Source organism: Meles meles, chromosome 17, assembly GCF_922984935.1.
Source record: "Meles meles chromosome 17, mMelMel3.1 paternal haplotype, whole genome shotgun sequence".
NCBI lineage: Eukaryota > Metazoa > Chordata > Mammalia > Carnivora > Mustelidae > Meles > Meles meles.
Window position 1 is genome coordinate 53,161,623 of NC_060082.1, and position 25,924 is coordinate 53,187,546.

At 35.9% G+C, this 25,924-nt stretch overlaps 1 protein-coding gene and 1 pseudogene across 3 annotated transcripts in view; one reads left to right on the forward strand and one right to left on the reverse strand.

Moving 5' to 3' along the window:
* Positions 1–25,924, reverse strand: part of CEP350 (centrosomal protein 350) — a 154,375-nt gene that overhangs the window by 83,624 nt on the left and 44,827 nt on the right. For all 3 annotated transcript variants that reach the window (XM_045982217.1, XM_045982218.1, XM_045982216.1), the window contains exons 9-17: positions 24,628–24,774; positions 22,476–23,134; positions 21,605–21,726; positions 16,968–18,025; positions 15,355–15,505; positions 13,552–13,724; positions 5,526–5,712; positions 2,733–2,953; positions 2,213–2,376 (exon numbers count right to left, since the gene is read on the reverse strand). In XM_045982217.1, coding sequence (XP_045838173.1) covers positions 2,213–2,376; positions 2,733–2,953; positions 5,526–5,712; positions 13,552–13,724; positions 15,355–15,505; positions 16,968–18,025; positions 21,605–21,726; positions 22,476–23,134; positions 24,628–24,774 — 2,882 coding nt within the window. The remainder of the gene's footprint in view (positions 1–2,212; positions 2,377–2,732; positions 2,954–5,525; positions 5,713–13,551; positions 13,725–15,354; positions 15,506–16,967; positions 18,026–21,604; positions 21,727–22,475; positions 23,135–24,627; positions 24,775–25,924) is intronic.
* Positions 6,987–8,164, forward strand: LOC123928199 (annotated as a pseudogene).

Consider the following 25,924-nt stretch of genomic DNA (forward strand, 5'->3'; position numbering starts at 1 on the left):
GCCAGTCATATCAAAATCAACAAAAATAAAAAACCAAGCCTCCCCCTTTTTTGGTAGAAGCCAACAAATGAAATCTAAAAGCTATATAGAGGGGCGCCTGGGTGGCTCAGTGGGTTAAGCCTCTGCCTTCAGCTCAGGTCATGATCTCAGGGTCCTAGGATTGAGTCCCGTGTCGGGCTCTCTGCTCAGCAGGGAGCCTGCTTCCCTCTCTCTCTCTGCCTGCTGCTCTGCCTACTTGTGATCTCTCTATCAAATAAATAAAATCTTCTTAAAAAGATAAATAAAAATAAAAGCTATATGGAAATGCAAAAATCTAGAATACCCAAAACTGCCTTGAGGAAAACAAAACTGAAGTAATTACACCCTGATTTCATGACTCACTCTAAGAACATAGTTAAACAGTATAGTACTGGCATTAAGGACAGGCATATAGATCAACAGAAAAGAACAGAGTCCAGAAATAGACCTCCATATAAGTGATTACTTAACTGTTGATAAAGGGGCCAAGATAATTTAAGTCTTTTTATGCAAATGTTGATGGAACAACTGAAAATCCAGATGGAGGAAAAGATGAACTCTGGTCCCTTTTTCACACTCCGTAAGTAATTAGATGGCTCAAACACTCAAATATAAAAGCCAAAACTATAAAGCTTTTTAGAAAAACATAAAAAAAAATCTTTATTAAAGTATCTTAACATCTTAGGGTAGGCAAAGATTTCTTAGAAAACAAAATGAACAGAAAAGAAAAAAATGAAAAACTGGATTTCATTAAAATGAAAATATTCTGCACTCAATAAGATAGTTTAAAAATGAAAAGACAAAAATAATTTTTTTAAATTAAAAGACAAGCTAAGGACTGAGAAACAGTATTTGAAATATATCTGAAAAGGATTTGTTTCTAGTTTCTATATGTAAAGGACTTCTATACAATCCTGTTATGAAATAGGCCAAAAATATGAACAGACATTCACAAAAGATGATGTAAGAATGGTTAATACGTAAAAAGATTATCAACCTCATGAGTCATAAAAGAAATGCAAATTAAAAACACAATGATACTAGTTCACACTCACTAGAATGCCTAGAATACCAATGACAGCAAAAATGTGGAGCAACTGGGACTCTCACAGATTGCTGTATACGATAATACAACTACTCTGGAAAACAGTACAGCAGTTTCATATGAAGGTAAGCGCATACTTTTACTTAACCCAAACAATTACACTCCTGGATATTAAAGTAAGAAAAATGAAAACACATGTTGAATACAGAGTGTAAAAATATTCATAACAGAAATATTTACAATAATATAGCCTCAAACTGGAAGCAATACAAATGTACATCAAGAGGATAAACGGTGTTACACTGATCAATGGAATATTACTCAGCAAAAAAACAGCACGAACAAAACAATGGATACAACATGGATGAATCTTAAAAACATTATGCCACATAAAATAAGCTAAATACAACAAAGTACAAAGGACGGTTCCATTTATATGAAGTTCTAGAACAGGCAAAAAATAGTACGGAATGGTAACTGCCTCTGGGAGAGCGAATTAACTGAAAAGGTTGTCCATGGGCGAACTGTCTGAAGCGACAGAAGTGTTCTATATTTTGATTAGGGTTGTGGTTACATTGATCAAAACTCATCAAACTATGCACTTAAAATCTGTGCATTTTATTATATGTAAATACTAAATATTTTTGTTTTTTTAAAGATAGCAACAGTAACTCCACGTAAGGAACACTGCTTCTACCTTTATTGGATTTTTGTTAGCTAAGGAAAAGTCCACATTATCCTGGCTTTATCAAATACCTGGAACTCAGAAACTTTTCTTTTTGGTACAAATAAAGCATTAACAAAACAATAAAAAGTCAGTCATCTCTGACTTGTCAGCAAAAGAAAATATTGAGAATTGCTTGATCAGCTGATTTTCACAGTCATTTAAAAAAACAGAGGAAGAGGAAAATGAAATATTTGAGAGACAATGACTGAATTATTGTTCTGCTACCAAATATTCTGTTTAACTTTTTTAGTACTCTATATGACAGTTTTCCCCAGGGTTATTTATAAGACTATTTTTTTTCTACTTGGCAGGTAAAAGTTTTGTGTGCTGGTTTTGGTTTTTCACCTCATCATTGAAACTATTTTAAATACCAAAGAAAAGAGAAAAAGCACAGAAAGCTAAAGAGAAAATTCCACAAATACCTTTATGATCTGAGCTAGAGATACACTCTCCTGCTGAGCAAGTGATATGCCTCTAACTCTTTCCACATCTGAGAGCTGGCGCACCGACTCCTCAATGGCACTCAGGTAACTGAGTTCTGCCGCCATACGATGCTGGAGGCCAGCAGGAGAAAAGCGCTTAGAACCTGGAAGGCATAAGTGACTGTCAAATGTAAGAGAAACGACCTCTCAGATTTCTGAAATTCATTTCTCATCTTAAGAACCAAAACGAGTTTGCTTTCCACTGCAGGGAAGACTGACTTCTTATTAGCACAGTGTACATTTTCCAGGTGTGTTCTGACTTAGGCTGGCAACGGGAAAAATCACCATTGTTGAATGTTTCATGCTTTTCAGTATTTCTTTTCCTGCACAGTTCTGAATACTTCAAAAAGTAATCACATTCACTTGATGGGATAACATCTTCCTACAGTTCGACTGAAAGAAAAGGGATTTTAAGGGACAGAAGTCGTATCTTGAATGACAACTGCATGCATCTACTTACCTGACGTTGAGGCCGTCTCTGCGGTTGTTCTGCTGGCAGCAAGGTTCATACCAGTAAAAGATGCACTAGGCTTAAATCCTGCTACAGATGGAGGCGTTATTACCGAGGATTTAGATCTTTCTAATGAAGTTCCTGGAAGGTCAAACTGCAACAATTTCTGAGAACTTGGAGACAGGGGAGAAGTTGGAGTTTTCTGAGATCTTCCCTTGTCTGATGAGACACTAGAAGTTTTGTTTCATATAAAGACGTTAGAAAAAGGAAAACTATTTCAAGAGCCAGCTAAACAATTCATAAGAACAGCATGTATTACATTCTTTATTGACATTTAAAAGGCTGTGACTCAGGCATTTAATCATTCAAACGTAGTCGCCATGTCGAATGAACAACTGAGTACGGCTCTCATTGCTAGACTTACAGTGGTGAATGAGCTAGGCACAAACCCTGCCCCAAACAGAAAAGGAGTTGCAATTAAACTGGCACTTAACTCTTTCTTCTACAATGTACATATATAATGAATCACTTATTACAGTATGAGGCAAAACTTTTTAAAATACACAGACCTCATATAGCAATTAAAATCTAGCCATATATACAAGGTAAGATCAAGCCTATCATTTAAAAAATGCCTTAAGATCTATCTCTGAAAGAGAATAAAGTATCATTTTGTATTAAACATTAAGAAATGACAAAAATCCACTATTTTGTTATTCCTCTTAACCCAAAATTCATAGCAATAAATTATTTTCCTACTAACCATCTCTAGGTAGTTTATATGTACTCATTTGTTTTCATCTACTTTTAATGTTATAGTTCTTTCCTGAACTTTCTAAAAAGAAGTAACCTCTCATAAGCAGTCTGATTGGAATAACTCTTAATGTATTTATTTCAATACAAGGCACATGTCTAGCTCCTCTCTGAGAAATTCGACTCAAGTTACTGTTTCTCATAACAAAAAGATGCTGCCATGCACTAAATATTAATTTATTGAATAAATTACTTGAAGATACTTCATAAAACATGTTAGCACAGTTAACACATTTCTAACATAATAAAACAAGTTTACTTTTAGCTTTAATAAAACCAGGAGACAGTTTTCAAAGATAGACATTTCTCTTAAACCCAGCATATAAATACTTGAATAAAAGTCGTCTTGAAAGGCACTCACTTGTTTACAGTGCCCTTTAATTTACTATTGATGGTTTAGAGAACTACTATTTCTAATAGTCTGACAACCTCATTTACGGAATAGAAAACGAATTTATTACTTCTTTTACTAGATTTCCAAGAAAGAATTATAACACAGTATCAAAATCAAGTTGCCTGAATCTCACCTATTGGTTTTACAAGCTGAATTTGTATTTGCAGAGAAGATTCACCTAGATTAGCATTTCCAAAACTATGCTTCCAACGATGTTAATAAATTTTCCAAAAAATAAAAAGGACAGAAAAGTAAAGAGCTTGGGGACAGAGAACGGCTATAGCCAAATAAGTAAAGAAAAAAATAAGTTAAATATTGTTTTAAAAATCTGAACAGCTCTTCATCAAAGCCTCACATCATAGGTGAGGAAGGTGGCAGGGGGAGTCTATTCTATAGTACAGGACATTGATCAAACTTATTTGGCTGTGGATTCTTTTTTAGAAATGTTTAACTTTGTAGATTTTGCCTAATAAATCATCAGAATATCTCTAAAGAAAGGTAAAGTTTTCTGATAAAAAAATTAAAATTGAATTCTAAATACAGTAATAATGGTATTAACTATGTAAGATTTACAACATGAAAGCATTTAAATTAATTATCTGTATGTGACACCATATTAGAAAGAGCAAACAGTTAGTTTCAAAAGAAAAAAATAAATCCGTGTCCTCTCGGAGCTTAAATTTCCAGAAGGACAAAATTAGTGCAATACATAAAAAGCCATGCAGGCGCCTGGGTGGCTCAGTGGTTTAAGCCGCTGCCTTCAGCTCAGGTCATGATCTCAGGGTCCTGGGATCGAGTCCCGCATCGGGCTCTCTGCTCGGCAGGGAGCCTGCTTCCCTCTCACTCTCTCTGCCTGCCTCTCTGCCTATTTGTGATCTCTCTCTGTCATAAATAAGTAAAATCTTAAAAAAAAAAAAAAAAAAAAAGCCATGCAGACAAAGGAATAGAAACTGCACATGATGCAATCACAAAAGATCATATATAATCAACAGGCTCAGTGTATGATACTGTACGATATTAAAAAGAAGGGAAAAAGAGATAGCATGCAAGCTCTCTGTAAACAATAGGAGAGTGAGATTTCAAAATCTGCTTGAGTCATCAAATAAGTTGAGAGAAAAGTTCACAGGAAGAAAAGTAATGAGACAAAAGGATGCTATGTAGGTGTGTTGAAAGAGTGGATGAACAAAGATGAGGAGAAATGTATAGAAAAAAGAAATGAGACAGTCTGTGGTAGCCTAGTGAAAAACACTTCAAATAAAGTTAAGTTCTTGGGAATTCATCTACAGAGCAGCTGTGAGCTCCCAGGGTAGCCTAAGGAGAGCAGTTGGTTGGTCAGAGGATTGATTCAAGATAACAACAGTGGCAATGGCACTTAGAATAGAAAGGGGGATTGTGCTGGAGGCAAAACATTCCTGAGAGACACTGTAATAGTTTAGGTGAGAGATGACCATATTCTAAAATATAAAGACCCAAACTATGAACAAAACTCCAAAGTCTACTCAGAAAATACGGCAATTTATTGAATGGATTCTCTGAACATCAATAATGTTAAAACTTTAATCAAATATGAATTACAGGTATAAAATATACATTACCTTACAGAATGCCCAGAAAGATCTTCCAAAATGCTATCAGTGTCAAGAGTCTGCTCATAATCTTTAACAGAAAGTTTGCTACTGGTCCCAGATTTCTTTCCCTGATGAGAGTCACGTTCCGAGCCAGAGTGTACTTTCTCCTCCTCCACAAGTGAGTTCTGAACATTTCCAGTAATTGAATCCAGCCCTAAAAAGCAAATTTCTTATAAAGCTGATTCCCAATGTCAGAAGCTACCAAGAAATAATTGATACCTATATTTCAAGAAAGTAATGCAATGTACATATCAGACTTCTTTAAAGTATTTTTCATATATAAAATAAAGTAGTTCATCCTTCCGTTTCCATTTTAGAAGAATAAAGTTTCTCCATTAACATCTCCCCACTTGCTGCTAAAAAATAAATTGTTAAATCGAATGGTAAAGAAGATAAGCATATTAAGTAAGAATGAAGTACTATTCTATCCCTATGAAAAAGTAACCAAAAGAAGACTTTTAAAGATAAAACCCAGAGCTGGGAGAAGAATAATACTGAATGTCAACTGAAGCACACGATCATTTTGAAAAGCTTTTTGACAAGAACTACATAGCCAGATTCATAAAACTTCTCATATTCTCTCAGAACACTCTTACTTCTAGGAGTATCTTAAGGAGATTATTGAAATAAATAAAAATTATGCATGATATTGAATGTATAACTTTAAAAATTTTTGACCTGACTCTCCAACAACTGAAGAGTTGTCTAAATTACATAGAAAACAGTAACTTGATCATTAACTAGCACTTTGTAATTTTAAATGCACTCATTACTTTATCGTTCTTTAACATCTTTTGAACTGAACATCATAGGCTCAATTTATTGATGAGGTAACTCGAAATTTATGAGGCTACATAACTTGCTAGAGGATACATGGTCACAGAGAAATTAAACATAAAAATAGGCCTCAAGGAACATCCAGGTGGCTCAGTTGGTTAAGCAACTGCCTTCAGCTCAGGTCATGATCCTGGAATGTGGGGATACAGCCCCACATCGGGCCCTCTGGTTCTCCAAAACAAAAAAACCCAACCCCTCAATGCCAGAACTGTACAGTTAAAATGATTAAAATAAGGGGTAGAAGGTATTTGCACAGGATATATTCGATAAGGAGTTAATATCCAAAACAGATAAAGAACTGACACAACTCACCACCAAAAACCCCCTAAATAATCTTATTTAAAAATTTATTTAAATAATCTTATGTAGAAATTAAAATCTTATTTAAAAACAATCTTATTTTAAAATCTTAATTAAAAAATCTTAAAGAACCTGAATAGACATTTTTCCAAAGAAGGCATACACATGGCCAACAGGCATGTGGGAAGATGCTCAATATGAGTAATCAGCAGGGCAATGGAAATCAAAGCCACACACCAGTCAGAATGGCTAGTATCAAAAAGATAAGAAATAACAAATGCTGGTCAGAACATGGAGAAAAGGAAACCCTTCTGCATTGGTGAAGGAAATTTAAATTGGAACAACCATTGTGGAAAACAGTACACATGTTCCAAAAAAACGAAAATGGAAATACCACACGTACAATCTAGTAATTCCACTACTTGGTAATTATTCAATACTAATTTGAAACACTAATTTGAAAAGATATATGCACCCTTATGTTTACTGCAGCATTATTTAAAATAGCCAAAATATGGAAGCAACCTAAGTGTCCCTCAGTAGATGAACGGCTGAAGAAGATACATTGTACATGTACACACACACACACACACACACACACACACAGAGAATATTACTCAGCCACAAAAAGGTGAACTCTTGCCATTTGTGAAAACATGGAGGACCTAGAAGGTATTACACTAAGTGAAGTAAGTCAGAGAAAGACAAATGTGTTTTGATTTCATATGTGGGAATTTAAGAAACAGAACAAATGAACAAACAATAAAACAAAGCAGAAACAGATCCACAGATACAGAGAACAATCTGGTGGCTGTCTAAGGGGAAGCGGGGTAGGTGGATGGGCAAAATGGGTGAAGGGGAATGGAAGGTACAGGCTTCCAGTTATGGACTAAGTCACAGATATGAAAGGTACAGCATAGGAAAAATAGTCACCAGTATTATAATAGCACTGCACGGTGACAGCCGGTAGCTACACTTGCGGTAAGCATAGTATAATTACAGTTGTCAAATCATGACGTTCTACATTTGTGATTGACTGTAATTGTGTGTCACCTATACTTCAATTAAAAAAAAAAGTGTTTGAGTGGCTCAGTCAGTTAAGCATCTGACTCTTGATTTCAGCTCAGGTTTTGATCTCAGGGTTGTGAGTTCAAGTCCTACATGCTGGATGTGGAACCTACTTAAAAAAAAAAAAGTGTGGTGATGACCTCCCCATGAGAATGTGCTCCTCACAAAGGACCTCCTCCACCTTTCTAAAAGAGAAGAGGAAGCATAAGAGGAAGCACTTAGTGCGGAGCCCCAACTCCTACTTCATGGAGGTGAAGTGCCCAGGATGCTAAAAAATCACCACTGTCTTTAGCCACGCACAAATGGTAGTTTTGTGTGTTGGCTGCTCCACTGTCCTCTGCCAGCCTCCAGGAGGAAAAGCAAGGATTACAGGATGCTCCTTCAGACCAGGGCAGCAATAAAAGCACCCTGAAACAAGATGTTGGGAAACTACCCCAATAAACACATTTTGGATTAAAAAAATAAAAAGACAAAACAAAATCAAAGAAAGAAAATAACATTTAAAATGGCAATTTTTATGTTGGGTGTATTTTACCACATAAAAAATAAACTAACAAATAAATATACTCTGCTGTAGTGACAGTAACTGGATAACAACTTTTCATTAAAATTTAGTTTAAAAAAGGAAAAATGAAAACAGTCATAGCATATGAAAAAATAAACAATTAAAGAAATGAAAATCACCTCAAATAAGATACCATTTTTCATTATCAGATTAGCAAGTAATTTTAAAATAAAGTCTTGAGTGTTATTCAGCACAGAGAGAAAAGGATACTTATACACTGTTTTCAAGGGAATGCAAACTGATATTTTCTTTTTGGAGAACAAATTAAAATATGCATAAAATAATTTTTGATCCCCTTGACTCAGAAATTTCATCTCATTCATAATAATTCGTCCTAGGAACTTATGTAAAGATGTGTACCATGAATTAGATATGCTGAACGCATTACCACAAAGGTGGGGGGGAGACACATTGCAAATAATCTAAATGATTATCCATCGGTTTGAATGTACTCTCTAATCTAAAACCTATTTATAATCCCTAGACTAAAAGCAAGTTATCAATACTGGGTATCTCTAATTTTTTCATAATAAAAAGGCATTTCTTTACTCATTTAATATTAGCCTTTTTAAAAAGATTTTATTCATTTATATAATACAGAGAGAGATCACAAGTAGGCAGAACAGCAGGCAGGGAAGGGGGGAAGCAGGCTCCCCGCTGAGCAGAGAGCCTGATGCGGGGCTTGATCCCAGGACCCTGAGACCATGACCTGAGCTGAAGGCAGAGGCTTAACCCACTGAACCACACAGGTGGCCCTATTATTAGCCTTTGAAAAGAAATACACAATTTAAAAATTGCTCTTCATTTCAAATAACCAAAAATTGTAGACAATACAAAGGACTATGCAAAAGGAACTAAACTCCAACCAAGGGACCTATACACAAAGGAAATATGTGCCACTACTTTAAAAGATTGCCAAATGAGGGGCGCCGGGGTGGCTCAGTCTGTTAAGCATCTGCCTTTAGCTCAGGTCATGATCCCAGGGTCCTGGGATCCAGCCCTGCACTGGTCTCCCTGCTCCAACAGAGTTTGCTTCTCTCTTTCTCTCTTCCTCTGCCCCTGTGCAAGCTCACACTCTTCCTCCCTCTCAAATAAATAAAATCTTTTTAAAAAATAAATAAAAGATTGCCAAATGAAAGTATATTTATAGGTTCCAAATTGAATTAAGATAAAAAATTTTTTTCTTATGATTACCACTTTAATCTACCAACTACTTGCAGCCACGTTGGGAAGTTTTTGTACAGAGCAGGCAGATGCTACTTCTCACCACCAGATGGAGTATATACAACAAAAATTACACTAATTTTAGAACTTAGGGATATAGGAGAAAGTAAGTTTTAGATAATGCTGTATAAAGTACAATACAGAGAAAATTTTTAAGGCATTATGAGAGGGGATTAGGGAAACGGAAAGCCATAAAACACTACCTACACTTCATCTAATTATGTTTTAGATAACAATTTTTAAAAACCTTTATTGAATCATATTGCTTATAGTCATATATTCAACATATCATGATATTTTAAGTTGTACAGTATATTATAGTAGAAGATAAACTAGATTTAAGAATCAGAAGTCATAATCCAGGCTGTGCCAAGAACTAGTGGGTAACCTTAGGTTTGACACTAAAAAAACAAAGCATAACAATTGCAATGTAAAAGAACTGAGTTAAGGGGCGCCTGGGTGGCTCAGTGGTTTAAGCCTCTGCCTTCGGCTCAGGTCATGATCTCAGGGTCCTGGGATCGAGCCCCGCATCGGGCTCTCTGCTCAGTGGGGAGCCTGTTTCTCCCTCTCTCTCTGCCTGCCTCTCTACCTACTTGTGACCTCTCTCTGTCAAACACATAAATAAAATATTAAAAAAAAAAAAAAAAAGAACTGAGTTAAGTTCAGCATTTCCCAAAATACGTTCAGCTGAATTCGAATGCGTTAACATGCTGATGGAAGAAATGACTCTGTGGTCAAATAAATTTGGAAAATACTTCATACTGTAGCCTCATCCTCATCCTAAAATAAACAATGCATGTTAGCATATTAGGAGTATTGATAAATCCTGTAGAAAACAAGCTGGTCTCACTCTAAAAGCATTTCCCAAATTTATGGAACCATGGAGCTCTTCTCTACTCAGAACACTTATGAAAGTGCTTATCCAAATGAAACAGTATTTCACAAGAAAAGACAGACATTGGGAAGTGCTATCAGAATGATGTCTAATTGCCACCAAAAACTTTCAGAACAGTTTGCAAGAGAGTTATTCTAGGTTAATGATTAAGTAATAATTTCTCCTAGCACTCTCATAATGGGAGCATAAAGTGGCATTAGCTTTCTGAGGGGTTATTTGGCAAAGTGTACCCAAATGCTGAACATGACATACTCTATGCCCCATTACCTCACTTCTAGAATTCACCTTAAAGGAAAGAACCAGATTAATGCATAAAGATACATTTATAAGGATATTCAATGCAGCAGTGTTCGTAATGGAAAATAATACAGTAGCCTAAACGTCTAACAATTTGGTAAATAAGTTATACCAAAATAATAAAACACTGGCTAGTCTTTACAAGGATGATTCATATTTACTGACAGAGAAAGAGATCTATAACCCACTGACAGAGCAAAAGAGCATGTAAACAAATGTGGTCCCTCATGTAACATTTCCTATTTACATATGCCTACAAATTATCTGGAAGGATTCTTATTAAAAATCTTAACATTTCACAGTCAACAGAAGGTCTATTACTTTAAAAAAAAAACCACCACCACCACCAACAACAACAACAAAAAAAAAACAGGAAAAGAAAACAAGTGTTGGCGTGGATGTGAAGAAGCTGGAGCCCGTGGGCATTACTGGTGGAAATGTAAAGTGCCAGAGTCACAGTGGAAAACAGTACGACATTTTCTCAACAGTTAAACACAGACCATTTGACCCAACAAATGCGTACCTGGCTATATATACAAAAAACCTGAAAGCAGGGACTCGCAACAGTTATGTGTACACCAATGCTTATGTCAACATTATTCACAATAGCCAAAAGGTGTAAACCAGAATGTCCATCAAATGATAAATGGATAAACAAAATGTGCTGTATACACACAACAGAATATTATTCGGCCTCAGAAAGGAAAGACATTCTCACGTAAGTCAACACACAGATGAAACTTGAAAACATTATGCTACTGAGCCAAACTAAAGGACAAATTTTGTGTGATGCCATTATGTGGCATCTAGAAGTATCTAGAGTAGTCAAATGCATAGAAGGTAGAACAGTGGTTTGCAGGGGCTGGGGAATGGGAGGAAGGATTAGTGGATATGGAGTTTCAGTATGGGATGATGAAAATGTTCTGGAGATGGATGGCAGTGATGATTGCACAGCAGTTGAATGTTTTTTAATGACACTGAACTGTACAATTGAAAATGGTTAAGATGACGTGGCGCCTGGGCGGCTCAGCTGGTTAACTGATGCCCGGCCTTTGGCTCAGGTCACGATCCTGGAGTTTCCGGGATAGGGTCTCACATCAGGCTCCCTGCTCATCTGGAAATCTGCTTCTCCCTCTGACCCTCCCCTCTCTTGTGCTTTTTTTTTGTTTTTAAGATTTATTTATTCATTTATTTGACAGACACAGAGAGAGAGCATTAGCAGGGGGAGCAGCAGGTAGACGGAGAGGGAGAAACAGACTCCCTGCTGAGCAAGGAGCCTGACATGGGACTCCATCCCAGGATTCTGGGATCATGACCCGAGCCGAAGGCAGACACTTAACCGACTGAGTCACTCAGGTGCCCTGTGCTCTCTCTTTCTCTCAAATAAATAAAATCTTAAAAAAATAAAATGGTTAAGATGATAAAGTTTATGTTATGTAAATTTTACAATTGTTAAAATAAAACAAAGTTCAAAAAACATTAGCATTGGGCACCTGGGTGTCTCAGTGGGTTAAGCCTCTGCCTTCGGTTCAGGTCATGATCTCAGGGTCCTGGGATCGAGTCCCGCATCTGGCTCTCTGCTTGGCAGGGAGCCTGCTTCCTCTCTCTCTCTCTCTGCCTCCCTCTCTGCCTACTTGTGATCTCTGTCTGTCAAATGAATAAATAAAATATTAAAAAAAAAAAAACATTAGCATTGGTTATTTTCAAGTAGAGGGATTATAGGTGATTTTAATTTTTAAATAGTTTTCTCTCTCTTTTTTTTTTACTGATTTCTTCTCCCTTTATGGTTTGTTAAGTCAATGAACAATTTTTTTAAATTATTTATTTATTTATTTGTTGATTTATTTATTTATTTGACAGGGAGAGATCACAAGTAGGCAGAGAGGCAGGCAGAGAGAGAGGGGGGAAAGCAGGCTCCCCACCGAGCAGAGAGCCCAATGTGGGGCTCGATCCCAGGACCCTGGGATCACGATCCAAGACGAAGGCAGAGGCTTTAACCCACTGAGCCACCCAGGTGCCCCTCAATGAACAATTTTTACAATTAGAAAAAACAATTTGGGGAGCAAAATCATTCCCTAGGGGCCATCCTTTGAATGTAAGAGGCTTTTCCTAATTACTCGATCTTCTTATATCTAGGCTTACAGAGCAAATTAGAGCCAAGAGTAGAACTGAAGGGACTGACAGATGTTCTCTTCAATCATTCAAAAATACTTGAGCAACTACAGTGGCCAAATACTGGCATGTATACATTCTACCTGTTAACTTCACATATGCTTCCAAAATTACCACACAAAGCACCTCCTGATACCACTTACTGATATCATCTTTATTTTAGAGATAAGAAAATTTGAGTACTTTTAATTATGCTTGAAATGTACAGGATATACTCTAAAGTTTTTTTAAAAGCAGTTGCAAAACTAAATGATTTCATTTGTTTTTTAAATAAAGGGGTGTGTGTGTGTGTGTGTACACACAGTTTTATGCATACATTGGAAAAACAGGCACAAAAATGTTAATAGTAGTTATCCCTCAGCAGGGGGATCAGACGGGACTTACACTTCTTTTACAACTGTTTATCTATAATCCTTAATTTTTATCATTGTAAATGTATTCCTTTTGTATTAAGCAAAGGATTTATACTGTTATATATCAGAAAGGTATTGTTATATAGTGATAAATATGAAAACTATCACATTTTATCATAAAGAAATTCATCTAACTTCTTAAGGAATCAAATTATAACTTTAGATCACTACCACAAAATGATTGGTAAGAGAAAAAAAATCACCATGCAGAATTCCTCTTACATTCTATCTTTTCTTTTTTTCCTTTCTTCCCTTTAGAAGAAGTAGATGAACGAGATGACGCAGCAGACTGGGCCCCTGACGAGTGCTGGGAAGTAACATCCACAGAGGACAGATCGTAGGCAGACTTTCTGCTAGAATGGTCCTGCTGAATGCCCAAATTGCTACCACCAATACTGTCAAAGAACAACCAATAGCGGTTAAAGAACAAAATAAAAGTCTTAAAACACAGCTAGAACTATGGATATTTTAAAATCTATTTAGTCACAAGGAGGATATAACTATAATTGAAGATGCTTTCCACTTTTTTTTGTTTTCTTACGATCATAAGCTTGGATTGTTCCCTATGGCTCAAGTTATTATTGAGAAAAATCTAAAGGGAGTTGTCTACTAAGCTAAAAACCAATTTAAAAAAAAGGATAACTCAGACACATAAAAAGAAAAAAATATGCTGGAAACTAGAAAATACAGCCTCAACTTCCATTCAAATTCATCATTAATGTTATAATTATTTTCCACCCAATTACATGTTCTTCAATCTAGAAATAAAATGCAATAAATCATCTTGATTGGTGATATTAAATCTTTGGAAATTTTGATTTAAAAATTTAATCTTTTCTTGAGTTCAAAAGTTAAAACTATACACTGCCCACTTTAATTTGAGTAACATTTATTTTCGTAAGTTTAACCAGACAGAACTCATTTTCAAAGATCACCCAATAATTTTATATGGATTATAATTTGTAGTTTGTGAAGAAAATTATATTGAATGTGAGTAATTACAGATTACTTCATATGGTAACAAAATTTAGGAAGGAAATACTCTCTAGCAAAGTCTGATTCACTTACTGTATGACTTTGTACAAGTAACATAACCTGGATGCTTCAGTTTCCTCTCTGAAGCAGAACAGTAACAAAAATACTTAATGCATCAGGCTACTACAAGAATGAGTAAATATAAGCAAAGTCCCCCTCAGTCCTCTCAGTGCCTTGTACATTTTGTTCAACAAATATTAATACTGTAATACTGTTATTTTTCAAAGACTTGAAAAAGTTTAGATATTCTCCCAATTAGGAAAATAAATGTACTGATTTACTTGGGAGCACGGAGTCAAGGATCTATCAAGGTCATCCTCGATTCTATCATAGAAAACCATTACTTAATCTTCTTGTATGAGCATACCATGGAGAGTTTCCCAATATCATCCTCTACCAGGGATTCACAGATTGACTTAAGAGTGTATAATCTGCGGGCGCCTGGGTGGCTCAGTTGGTTGGGCAACTGCCTTCGGCTCAGGTCATGATCCTGGAGTCCCGGGATCAAGTCCCATATTGGGCTCCCAGCTCCACAGGGAGTCTGCTTCTCCTTCTGACCTTCTCCTCGTTCATACTCTCTCTCACTGTCTCTCTCTCGAATAAATAAAAAATAAAAATGTTTAAAAATAAAAAAAAAAAGAGTGTATAATCTGCTTATTGTGTGCCAGGCTGTGTTCTAAGTACTTTGTATTTCACTGAATATTCATAACACTCTATGAGCAGGTATGATTATTTTCCCCATTTACAGAGAAGGAAACTGAAGCACAGGGGGTTAAGTAATATGCCCAAAGACAAACAGCTACTATCAGAAGAGCCAGGATTTAAAGCCAGACAGTCTGGATCCAGAGCCCATGTTTTTAATAAGCTCTATGCTATGCAGCCTCTACATGTATCTTTAAACAAACAAAACTGACTCATAGTCACACCACAGTTCTCATTTGTAAATTTTCCTCACTCCTTGGATTTTATCCCATGTCAACATATCCTTACTTAGGTTCGAGAGCCGATTTTCTTTCTGTCAAAGTCCCACTCCCTGGAGAGGAGACAAAATCATCTTCATATGAAACACTGCTTACAGGGGTTGCGATGGTATTTAAAGGCCGTGATGCTGAGGTTCCTCTTTCCAACCTATCTTCAAACCCTGTCAAAAGTAGTCGTTGAAATGTCCTTAAAACAAAAATAAAAAGACTACAAGCAAAGCATTCCACAATATGCAGATTAACAACATGGATTTAGGAACATTTTAGTTGGCTTTTTTAATGCTTCTATTCAATCTATCTTTATATATAACAATACATTTTTAACTTTTTATTAGGGAAATTTTCAAACATACAAGAAAGAAAAAATAGCATGATGAAACCAAGGTATACACCACCTGGCTTTAACAATTATAAATACATGACCAATCTAGTTTCAACTAATTTCCTATTTTCACACTTCTCACTCCCCTCTCAGACTACTTTGAAGCAAATCCTAGATAACATATCATTTCAACTCAAAATATTTCAGTATAATTATAAAATCTTAATGAAAATCCAGTAAGGTTTAAGAAAAACACAATTCTTTAAGAAAAAAAATGAGGATGTTGATTTAAAAGCACTTTGCTTTCAACTTCTGCTTTTCAGTTTTTCTTAAACTTTAAAATTACCAGCTATAGGAATAAGTGTAACAAGAGATCGATGGCATGTTTAAGTCTGCACAAGATCAGAACAAAGTAGCTAAATACGAATCCTAGGAAAATGCACCACCCAGTGAAGTATAAAATGAAGAGATGAAATCAATTCATTTATCAAGTAAGTTGTTCATTGTGCAGAATGAAAATAAAAAACCACAGTGTATTAATAGCTGACTTAATGCTCAGCCTCATATTCCAACCTGGAAATTCTAAAGTTATGTTAGCATAAAATGGGTAGAACCTACTGAGGGTAGGAAGAAAAGAAAAAGTGACTTGAAGGAATTATCAAAGAAAAGGAAAACTGTGTTGCAGGATTTCAGAGATAAAGAAACTTTAGAAGTCAGTTGTTTCATGATCCAAATACACACAGCTACATTTCTGTTCAAAGTCTAATTTTTTTCAGTTTTTTTTTATTTAGTTAATCTCTAAACCTAATGTGGGGTTCAAACTCACAACCCCAAGATCAAGAGCAAAGTCTATTTTTAAAATTAGTTTTGACAAGCAGTAATAGTTTCCATATTAGGATGTTACTACAGTTGCCCCTCTCAATTCCTGACCATTATATTCCCAATGACTCACAATCACTGTATTAATATACTTATTTTCTATCTAAACACATAACGGTCACAGAAAATCTAGCACACACTTGGTACAGACCAATCCTGAACACCACAAATGAATTTCTCTAAAATTAGAACAAAATTTCTACAACTATCAATTACTGGTTCATGATAATAACAACCAAAAAGAAACTTTAATGATGAAATTGCAATACTTTAAAGCTTACAGATAATTTAGATTGATAAATATCTATTATCCTCATAAATGAACAAGTGAAAATTTGTACTTAAGTATTACCCTGTTCAGAATTATTAAATGATTTATCTTAAGATAACATACAAATAAGCACAAGGCTTATTTTTCTCACCTTTTCCATACAACTGATATGACTTTGTAAAAATATTAATGACACTATGTGGACTTCCCTTTGCCAATTCTTCCCAGGGTCCTTTGCTTTGTGTACCACCTATGTGCCCAAAAAGTGGCAAGAATTTTTCAGCTTCCTTCTGAAATTCTTTGATGGGTTCATAACCATTTCTTTCTCCAGCACAAAATTGCTTTTCCTTTAAGATTTCTGCTACCTTCAATGGGGGCTGTCCACCTTGGCCTCCCTCTTCTTCAGAGAGACTCCCCTCACTAAGAAGAGGCCCTTCACTGACTGAATCTGTGCTAGAACCAAGAGACAATTTGGCTTTGTCTTGAGAAGCTTGCATATCAGAGCTAGAAGAGTCAGTCTGCTTCTTACACAACTGTGCCAGGAGCCCTTCTGGTTTGGGACCAGGGGATCTCATTCTGAATCTTGATATGGCACTGTGAGGTCTTATCATTTCAGGAAGCTTTTTAAATTCACTCAGGTTGCCTACACCAGGAAGATCATCATCAAAAGTTGCATGAGATACACAGGTTCCTATCATCTTTTGAATTCGGGCAGAGAAAACATCTTCAGGATCCTCTTTCACAGGTGGACTTACAGCCTTGGTCCACAGTCCCTCTTCTTGGGGTGTTTGCTGCACATCATACTCAGCGTTCCATACTGACCCATAGTTTATGTGAGCCCCAGCTAATTTCTTGGCTTCACTTTCAATCCTGCTGGACAGAGAAGCAGCTGTTGCTTTCAAGGCTTCAATACGATCCAGTTTACTCTTATACTGGCTGGCACTAGGTTTTAACAAGGCATCTGGATGAGCAGCTGGTGAGGTCAGATATGGTTGAGGTGTAAAAGTTAATGGCCCTGAGGCCATAGTATGATTCTTTCTGGTTGGTAAAATAGATTCAAAATCCTTATGCAAAATTCCTACATGCTCTAGACTCAAGAGATGGGAGAGTAAATTTCCGGCTGTTCCAACAAGAGGCTGTGGTTGAGGATTCTGGACTCGTGGGCTCAGTCTGTCAGGCTGCACCCATGTAGGTTCCATCAAGTCCCTTCTGAAAATAAAAGTCATAGTATGTTAGTTAACGCAGTAACTCATCATTAAGCCACCAGGGTTTTTTTTTACTTTTTTTTTTTCTTATAAGAGTAATGCACATTCACCACCGGAATAAAAAAGGACAGGTAAAGAGGATAAAAACGATAAAGATCACTCATGGCTAAACAATGAGAAAGCAGCACTACTAATATTTCATTTAGAATTATAACTTTCCAAAGATTTTTCTATGTGTGTGATGTGTTTTGGCATTGTTATTTTCATAAAAATGGAATGTTATCATGCAAACTGCTTTCTTCAACTAACACATATTTTTAAACTATTAATTAAAGAGAAGGCTTTATAACCTTTAAAACTCTGTGAACAAAATCCTTTATAACATTGGCTTTACCCGTTTCTTTTAAAAATAATGTTATACAAGGGTGCCTGGTGGCTCAGTCAGTTAACCGTCTGCCTTTGGCTCAGGTCATGATCCCAGGGTCCTGGGTTCAAGACTGACATCCAGCTTCCTACTCAGCAGTGAGCCTGCTTCTCCCTTTCTCTGTGCCCCTCTGCCCCCACTTGTGCTCTCTTGCTTGGGTTCACTTCCTCTCAGAAATCTTTTTAAAAAATTAAAATTAAAATAATGCTCTATAAAAGAGAAATGCTCAAGATTGCTAAATACTAACATAGGCAACATATTCATTATTCCAATCAACAAATATTTAGTGAAGATTTATGTTTAATATTGCGCATACTGGGGTGCCTGGGTGGCTCAGTGGGTTAAAGCCTCTGCCTTCGGCTCAGGTCATGGTCTCAGGATCCTAGGATCGAGCCCCGCATCGGGCTCTCTGCTCAGCAGGGAGTCTGTTTCTCCCTCTCTCTCTGCCTGCCTCTCTGCCTACTTGTGATCTCTTTCTGTCAAATAAATAAATAATAAATCTTAAAAAAATTAACAAACATCAATGAGTATCAATGCAAAATTATGAATACCAATTTTAAATATACAATACAGAGTAGGGTGTCCATAAAGACTAAAAACAGAATAAAGACGCCACAGATGGCATTATATAAATAACATATGTTTCTAGACCATGGACACCCTGTATATTAAGGGATATTATAAAAACATGAAAGGTCAATATTAACTATTAAGTAGATGCTTATTAAAAAGAACATGAGATTCTGTCCTTGGTCTTGTCCATTATTTTTGGATGATGACATAAAGATATGCTTATCAAATTTGCAGATGACAGAAAGCTAGGAGGCATAGCTAACCTAAAAAATTGTCAAATTATGATTCAAAGTGATTTGGACAGGCAGCAACCTTGACCAAACTAGTATGGATAAATGTGAAGTCTTACCAACTAAATTCAGAAGAATCATCTAGAGGAGGGTAACCAAAGTGATAAGAGAATTGGAAAGCACGTCATGCAAGGTTTGGTTGGAAGTCATGCTGTACAGTCTTTTGTATTGAAGGGCTGCTATGAAAATAGAATGAAGGAAGACTAGAGCACAGATTCTCAAACTAAGCTGCAGTAATGGGACTATAAAGGAAGTTGTAAATATAAATGATATTGCTGAGTAAAAATTCAAGATCTTTAAATTCAAGTATTTAGAATGCCAATTATGTGCCAGGCACTATGTTGATACTAGAGGAACAGGGGAGACAAAAACCCAGTTAATCCAGTTAAGACTTAATCCTTAATCTTTTGTTTCTCAAGATCTAGCAGGGATAAGAGACTAATAGTTAAAATACAATGCCTTAAGTACTATATAAAGATATATAAAATTCAATAGAGTGTGTATAGAAAATAATAAACTCTGCTAGCCAAGGAAAGTGGCTTTTGAGTTAGATCTTCAAGTTCTTCAAGGTCGGATATGTGATTTAGAGTTTGTCAGGTGCTAATGAAGAACATGGGATATGAAGGGCAAGGAAAAGAATATCATGCTTCCAGCATAAAGTAACTAAGATATGTTGAAACTACTAACAGAAATGGGGAACCTAAGAAATGGGTGGAGGGGAAAGCAGAGGCAATAGATTATATATCATAAGTTAAAGAAATTTGATATTAACAAGAAAAGGAAAGGAACATGTGCAAGTTAATAATAATAGATCTGTTTTACATTTGGTTTGTTTTTAAGACTGGATAACTTATTTAGAATTAGAAGAAAATTCAGGGAAGGGTAAAACAGAAGACAGGAAGCCAGCAAAGTATGTGTGACAATAACGGGACTGAAATGAACTGGAGAGTACACCTACCGAACGGTATTCAAATTAAAAGAAAAAACAATTTTTTTAAGATTTTTTACTTATTTATTTGACAGAGAGAGAGACACAGCAAGAGAAGGAACACAAGCAGGGGGAGTGGGGGAGAGAGAAGTAGGCGTCCCGCTGAGCAGAGAGCCCGATGCAGGGCTTGAACCCAGGACCCTGGGATCATGACCTGAGCAGAAGGCAGACACCTAATGACTGAGCCACCCAGGTGCCCCTCAAAAAATTTTTTAAAGTTTATTTATGCTTGAAATTTGAAAGGTATTTACAACCTTAAATAAATCATATGAAACTTAGTAGGAGGCAATGTGTAGACTGGTTAAAAGCACAGATTTCTGGAATTAGACTGCTTAAGTTCAAATCCCTCTCCACCACTAATGTTTTGACCTTTGAGAAAGTTAAACTCAAGACCTCAATTGCCTCTTCTGTAAAATGGGAATAACAAGAGTACCCAGCTCAAGGAATTACCAAAATTAAGTAAGAGAACATACACAAAGTACTTAGATAAGTGCCTGGAATTACTTAATAAATGTTGGCTATTTTTATCGGTATTCTTATTCTTGGGGGGGGGGTACCATGTGTATCAACCCCTAATTGGAAAGTGATTTGACTTTTATTTGTGTGTTCTCAAAGAAGAGTTTTAAAAGCTTTCTCAAAGTTTTAACCAAAATGGTTAAAGTATTTTAACCCAAAACCATTTTAACCCAAAATGGTTAAAGTATTTAAAACCGTATCATCTCATAATCACCTCAAATTCCACTTCATTGCAAACAATATATTACAGCAAGAAAAATTTTTTCTTAAGAAAGCTGAAGGTAAAATAGTCCTTGACCAGCAATCTAGCCCTTGCTCCTAGCCTCTGTTCATATGTTCACACACATATCTAAATACAGCTTTCGAAAGGTACAATGATAATCTGGGAAGAGTTCCATGAAGAAATTTTGATTAGTAATAGCTACAAACATGCCTTTTGAAAATTATTCACCACAAATACTTAAAAATATTAACTTCACTGTGATTCATTCATCTAACACAATTTTACTGTGTGTTTAGTCCAGAGAAAGCAAGAGTGCTTCCAACTCCCCTGGGAGGGCTGACGCTGACATTGGATAGACACGGACAGGTAAAAGTTGAACAGCAGAACAGGGTATGCATACGTATAGTTGCGCACCATGCTAAGTACTATCAGAAGATACTAACCGATTTCTAAATAAACTTCTTGCTCATGGAAAAGGCCAGTCAACAAAATTCACTGCACATCAACCACTATACTAAATTTCATGGAAAAAAAAGAACGTTAATCATCTTTCATTCTCTCCTTTTTACCTTGCAAGAGGTTGTGGAGGTTCTGACAGAGACATGTCACTACTGGAAGATGCACTTAGGGGACGTTCCTGTACTTTGTTTTCTTTGTCAGATTCTCCAGAAGGCTGATACCCTGGTCTGGTCTAGGAGAAAAGGACATCAAATTTACGTGACTCCTATCACAAAGACATACTAAAGGACTACATAACACAAACACTAAGTCACTTCAACTTTACAAAGATCACGAAATGTGGGGGCTTTTTCTCTTAAAATTGGTTCAAATTTAGTCTGTCTTAAGCAGCTATTACAATTAATAGCAAAATTACACGTGAAATCCAAGAAAGGCACCTAATACTAACCACATAATTTCAAGTTTATAAAGCTCTTTTTAAACCTCAGTGTTTTCACCTAGAAATACTGTAGCATTTACCTTCTCAGGGTTATGAGGACTTACTGAACCTTTAGCCTATAATGCCTTTAGAACAGTCTGTGGTACACAGTACATATTCAACATTATTCTTAAAAACAACAGCAACCCTCATAAAATTATCATATACAGTAGGATATTCTCTAATTTCAGCACAGATCTCAAAAATAGGCTTTTATTAACATAATCTAACTTTCTGCTCAATGAAAACTAGGCAGGGACTAATTAGTAGTGATGAGAGGAACAGAGATCGGCAACAGTCACTCTAGGAAATGCTAACTGAGCACTTGTTTTCAATTGTGTTTATCCGATTATTCTCCAGATACAATAAATTTCATGAAAAGGTCAACATTATTACAAAGTTTGAGCATATGCCTGAATATTACGAATGACAGCAATGAAATGACAAATAAGTTTTTCCTAATCATGAACGAGTTCCTTTCTCATTCCTGACACAACTATTACCTGTGTTTCCTGCGTAACATGTGGATGAGGCGGCTCTTCGAGCAAGGTCTTTTCTAATAGCAGTTTGGAGTAAGTATCCTGCAGTCGCCTAGTTACTGATGGCTCGGAAGGAGGCACGTTTTTTACTTTAGTAAAGGCTTCTTTCTGTTTCCGATAGAGCTCCTGTAATCGTTTGTTCTTCTGCTCGGTGGCCTCCTTTTGAGCCTTCTTCTCTTCGTTTTGCTTCCTCTTCCTTTCCTCCTGCTGTCTAACAATGTACTGTCGTACTTCATCTGTGTCATAGTGGCGCTTTTTGGAAATAACAGGGGGATCTTCATTAGCTGTTATTTTGTCAGGTTTTCTTTTTACAGGGCTGTGACTTCTAGGAGCTTGTACTGGGGCTGATGACTTCTGATTCTGTAACTCTCCTGTCTCTTGTCTTGCAGCCTGAACTGTAGAATCCAGCTGTAGGTCATCAAGAATTCCACGAATTTCAAGAGGTAAAAAATCCTTATTTAAGGCAGTATTTTCCTCCTGTTTATTATCTGGAAGAGACGGAGCTAATTTCTTTGTATTATTTTCAGACCGAGCTCTACTTCTTGAACGTTCTGAGTTTCGTGGAAGATGTCTATGTGAAACATCCAATCTGGGATCAGATTCTGCTCTTCCAATATGACCCCCTGCAAAGTACGAACTGTTAACGATGTATTAAAATCCTATATTCACTCCTAACATTTATTGTAGTGAGAGAAAAAATTAGAGAATTTCGCTTTATCTTAAACTCAAATTTAAATATCCTATGAAATTGTTTAAAGAATATTATAGAAGAAAAGAGAAAGTTTATTTTTTTAAGATTTTATTTATTTATTTGACAGACAGAGATCATGAGTAGGCAGAGAGGCAGGCAGGGAGAGAGAGAGGGAAGCAGGCTCCCCGCTGAGCAGACAGCCTGAAGCGGGGCTTGATCCCAGGACCCTGGGATCATGACCTAAGCCGAAGGCAGAGGCTTTAACCCACTCAGCCACCCAGGCGCCCCGAGCAACAGTTTTTTAGAGGAGAATAATTTCAACCTTTAAAAAGGACTATACATACTTGGCATTTAAAAAAAGGATTTTAAATATTTCTGAAATAAAGACAGCCCTTATTGTTGCAGTGAATATTTAATATTAATAGAGAGTTACAATTTCTCTCCCATGCATATATTTAACGTCACTATCTCTCTCCATCCCTAAACCCTAAAACAGGTGTTTAAAAACCAACGATGTTATGCTGCCATAACTCTCCAATAAATAACAGAAAATAAATTAAATATAGAGAAAAGCAATCATTTTGTAATCTAAATGTCTGCTGATGTGACTGAATTTTAAACTGAGAACGGGTGTGAGTTTACTTACAAGCTAGAGAAGAGTGAAGAAGAGTAAATGCAAAGTATATATTGACTTCTATATATACCTAATTATAGTTGTAATTGCAGTTCTTACTGAATCCATTTTTAGAAGCTCAAATTAATTGAAGCAAATTTTATTACTGGAAAGGAAAGCTGGCCTGTAGGTATTTGTATTTCATTTCCCAAAATTAGTGTTCATGAAAAAATAACTAGTTATTTCAAAGAACATTTAAGATACTTCGAAAAGAGAAAAGCAATGCACTTGAGGGTCAAACCAAAGAGTTGTAGATCCTAGATCAAATTTTGCCACCCACTTAATGTATATACTCTTGAGAAAAATCACCTCTCTCTTGGGGCCTGTTTCCTAATCTGTCAAATAGAAAAACCCAATATTGTGAATGTATGCCTATGTTGGTGTATACAGGGGTAAGACAGATTGGACATAATTCCCTTAAGGTCTCTAAAAGTCCAAGAAAATCTAATTAAAAGATGCTTTTCTATTCCCATGGCAACTAAATGTAATTACTATAACAAACAGAACTCTTAATAAAAGTCACCATAATATCTATGTATGGAAATTATCGATAGACAAGCCCAACAGAACATTTCCTCTTTTATAAGCTACATCCACAATTATAAACCAAATTCTTTTTTTTAATAAACCAGATTCTTAAAGCATTCTCAAAAGAGTACTTTCACCTCCTCTAAGAATTTACACAAGCAATTTTTAATTGCTCTTCTCAACAATTTTAATTATTGAAACAATTTAATAATTTAATTACTCACCAGATTTAGCAGTTCTTTCTCTTCCGCTTCTGTCACTTGATGCTGTTCTTCGCTCTTTTTGCTCCACTCTGGGTGCAGGCCCCAGGATCTTCTTTACTAGTTTTTGTCCATCTCGCCAAGAGGATGTACTTATCAGACGACTGCTACCTAAAAAAAGATATATACATAGTGGGTTGAATTTCAAACTTCAAAATTATCTCTAACAAATTTATCTCTAACAAATTTATCTAGTCAACCATACAGGTTTTATAATTCATTTATGCTTATCTTATGCCAAAGTCAAATGGTTTACAATCTAATTTTTAACACAATGTCCTGAAAATCAAATATCAGTTTGTTAAAATCTTGATTTATCCACACATATCAAATAAGTGTAAAATGCTTTGAAAGTTAAATACCAAATATTAACAACTCCCAAAACCTCAAGTAGAGCACTGAATCCAACAGTTTGGGCACAGAACAAAAGTATGTCTTAATTGTGGTAAGGGTTTGGTTTACCAACTGTACCATTTTACACAGTAAAATGCACATCTGCTTAATGAACAAATGACTTAATCTAAGCATAGGGAAAAAATCCGAAGAAACATGTAACAGTTAATAGTGATAACCTTTGAAGAGGGTAGTATTACAGGGAATTTCACATTATATTTTATAGATACATACCAGAACTACATATTACCTTTTTATACATAAAACAATGATACTCAAAAAGCAAGTATCATCATTTTAAATTGCCCTCTTTATAAAAGTTCATAAAAATAAAAGTATGGTCCAATAAATATAGCTGTTGACTAAGAGAGAAACTTTTCATTTATTACTTTCAGATTGTAAAAAAATTAAAATTAGACCATCATACTCCAACACAGATGGAGTACTGTGTGGTTACTTTAAATTAAGATTTCCATAAGAAACTAGAAAAATGTTCTTGTGGTAAGACGCTAAGAGAAAAAGATAAAATGTTATGACTATAACAATTACTACCACCTATTATGATTTTAAAACTACTGTAAGGAAATAACAAAATACTAGTACTTTAAGTGAGGACAGTGGTTTTCTCTGTTTTCTTCTATTTCTCAAGATTTCTATGATGCTGTTTTATTGTATTTATAACAAAAGACATCCTATTTAGAGTTATTTTTAAAAGGCTTCAATTTGTGCACCTGGGTGGCTCAGTCTGTTAAGCATCTCCCTTCGGCTCAGGTCATGATCCCACGGTCCTGAGTCCCACATCAGGCTCCCTGCTCAGCAGGGGGTCTGCTTCTCCTTCTCCCTCTCCCCACCACCCACTCCCTGCTTG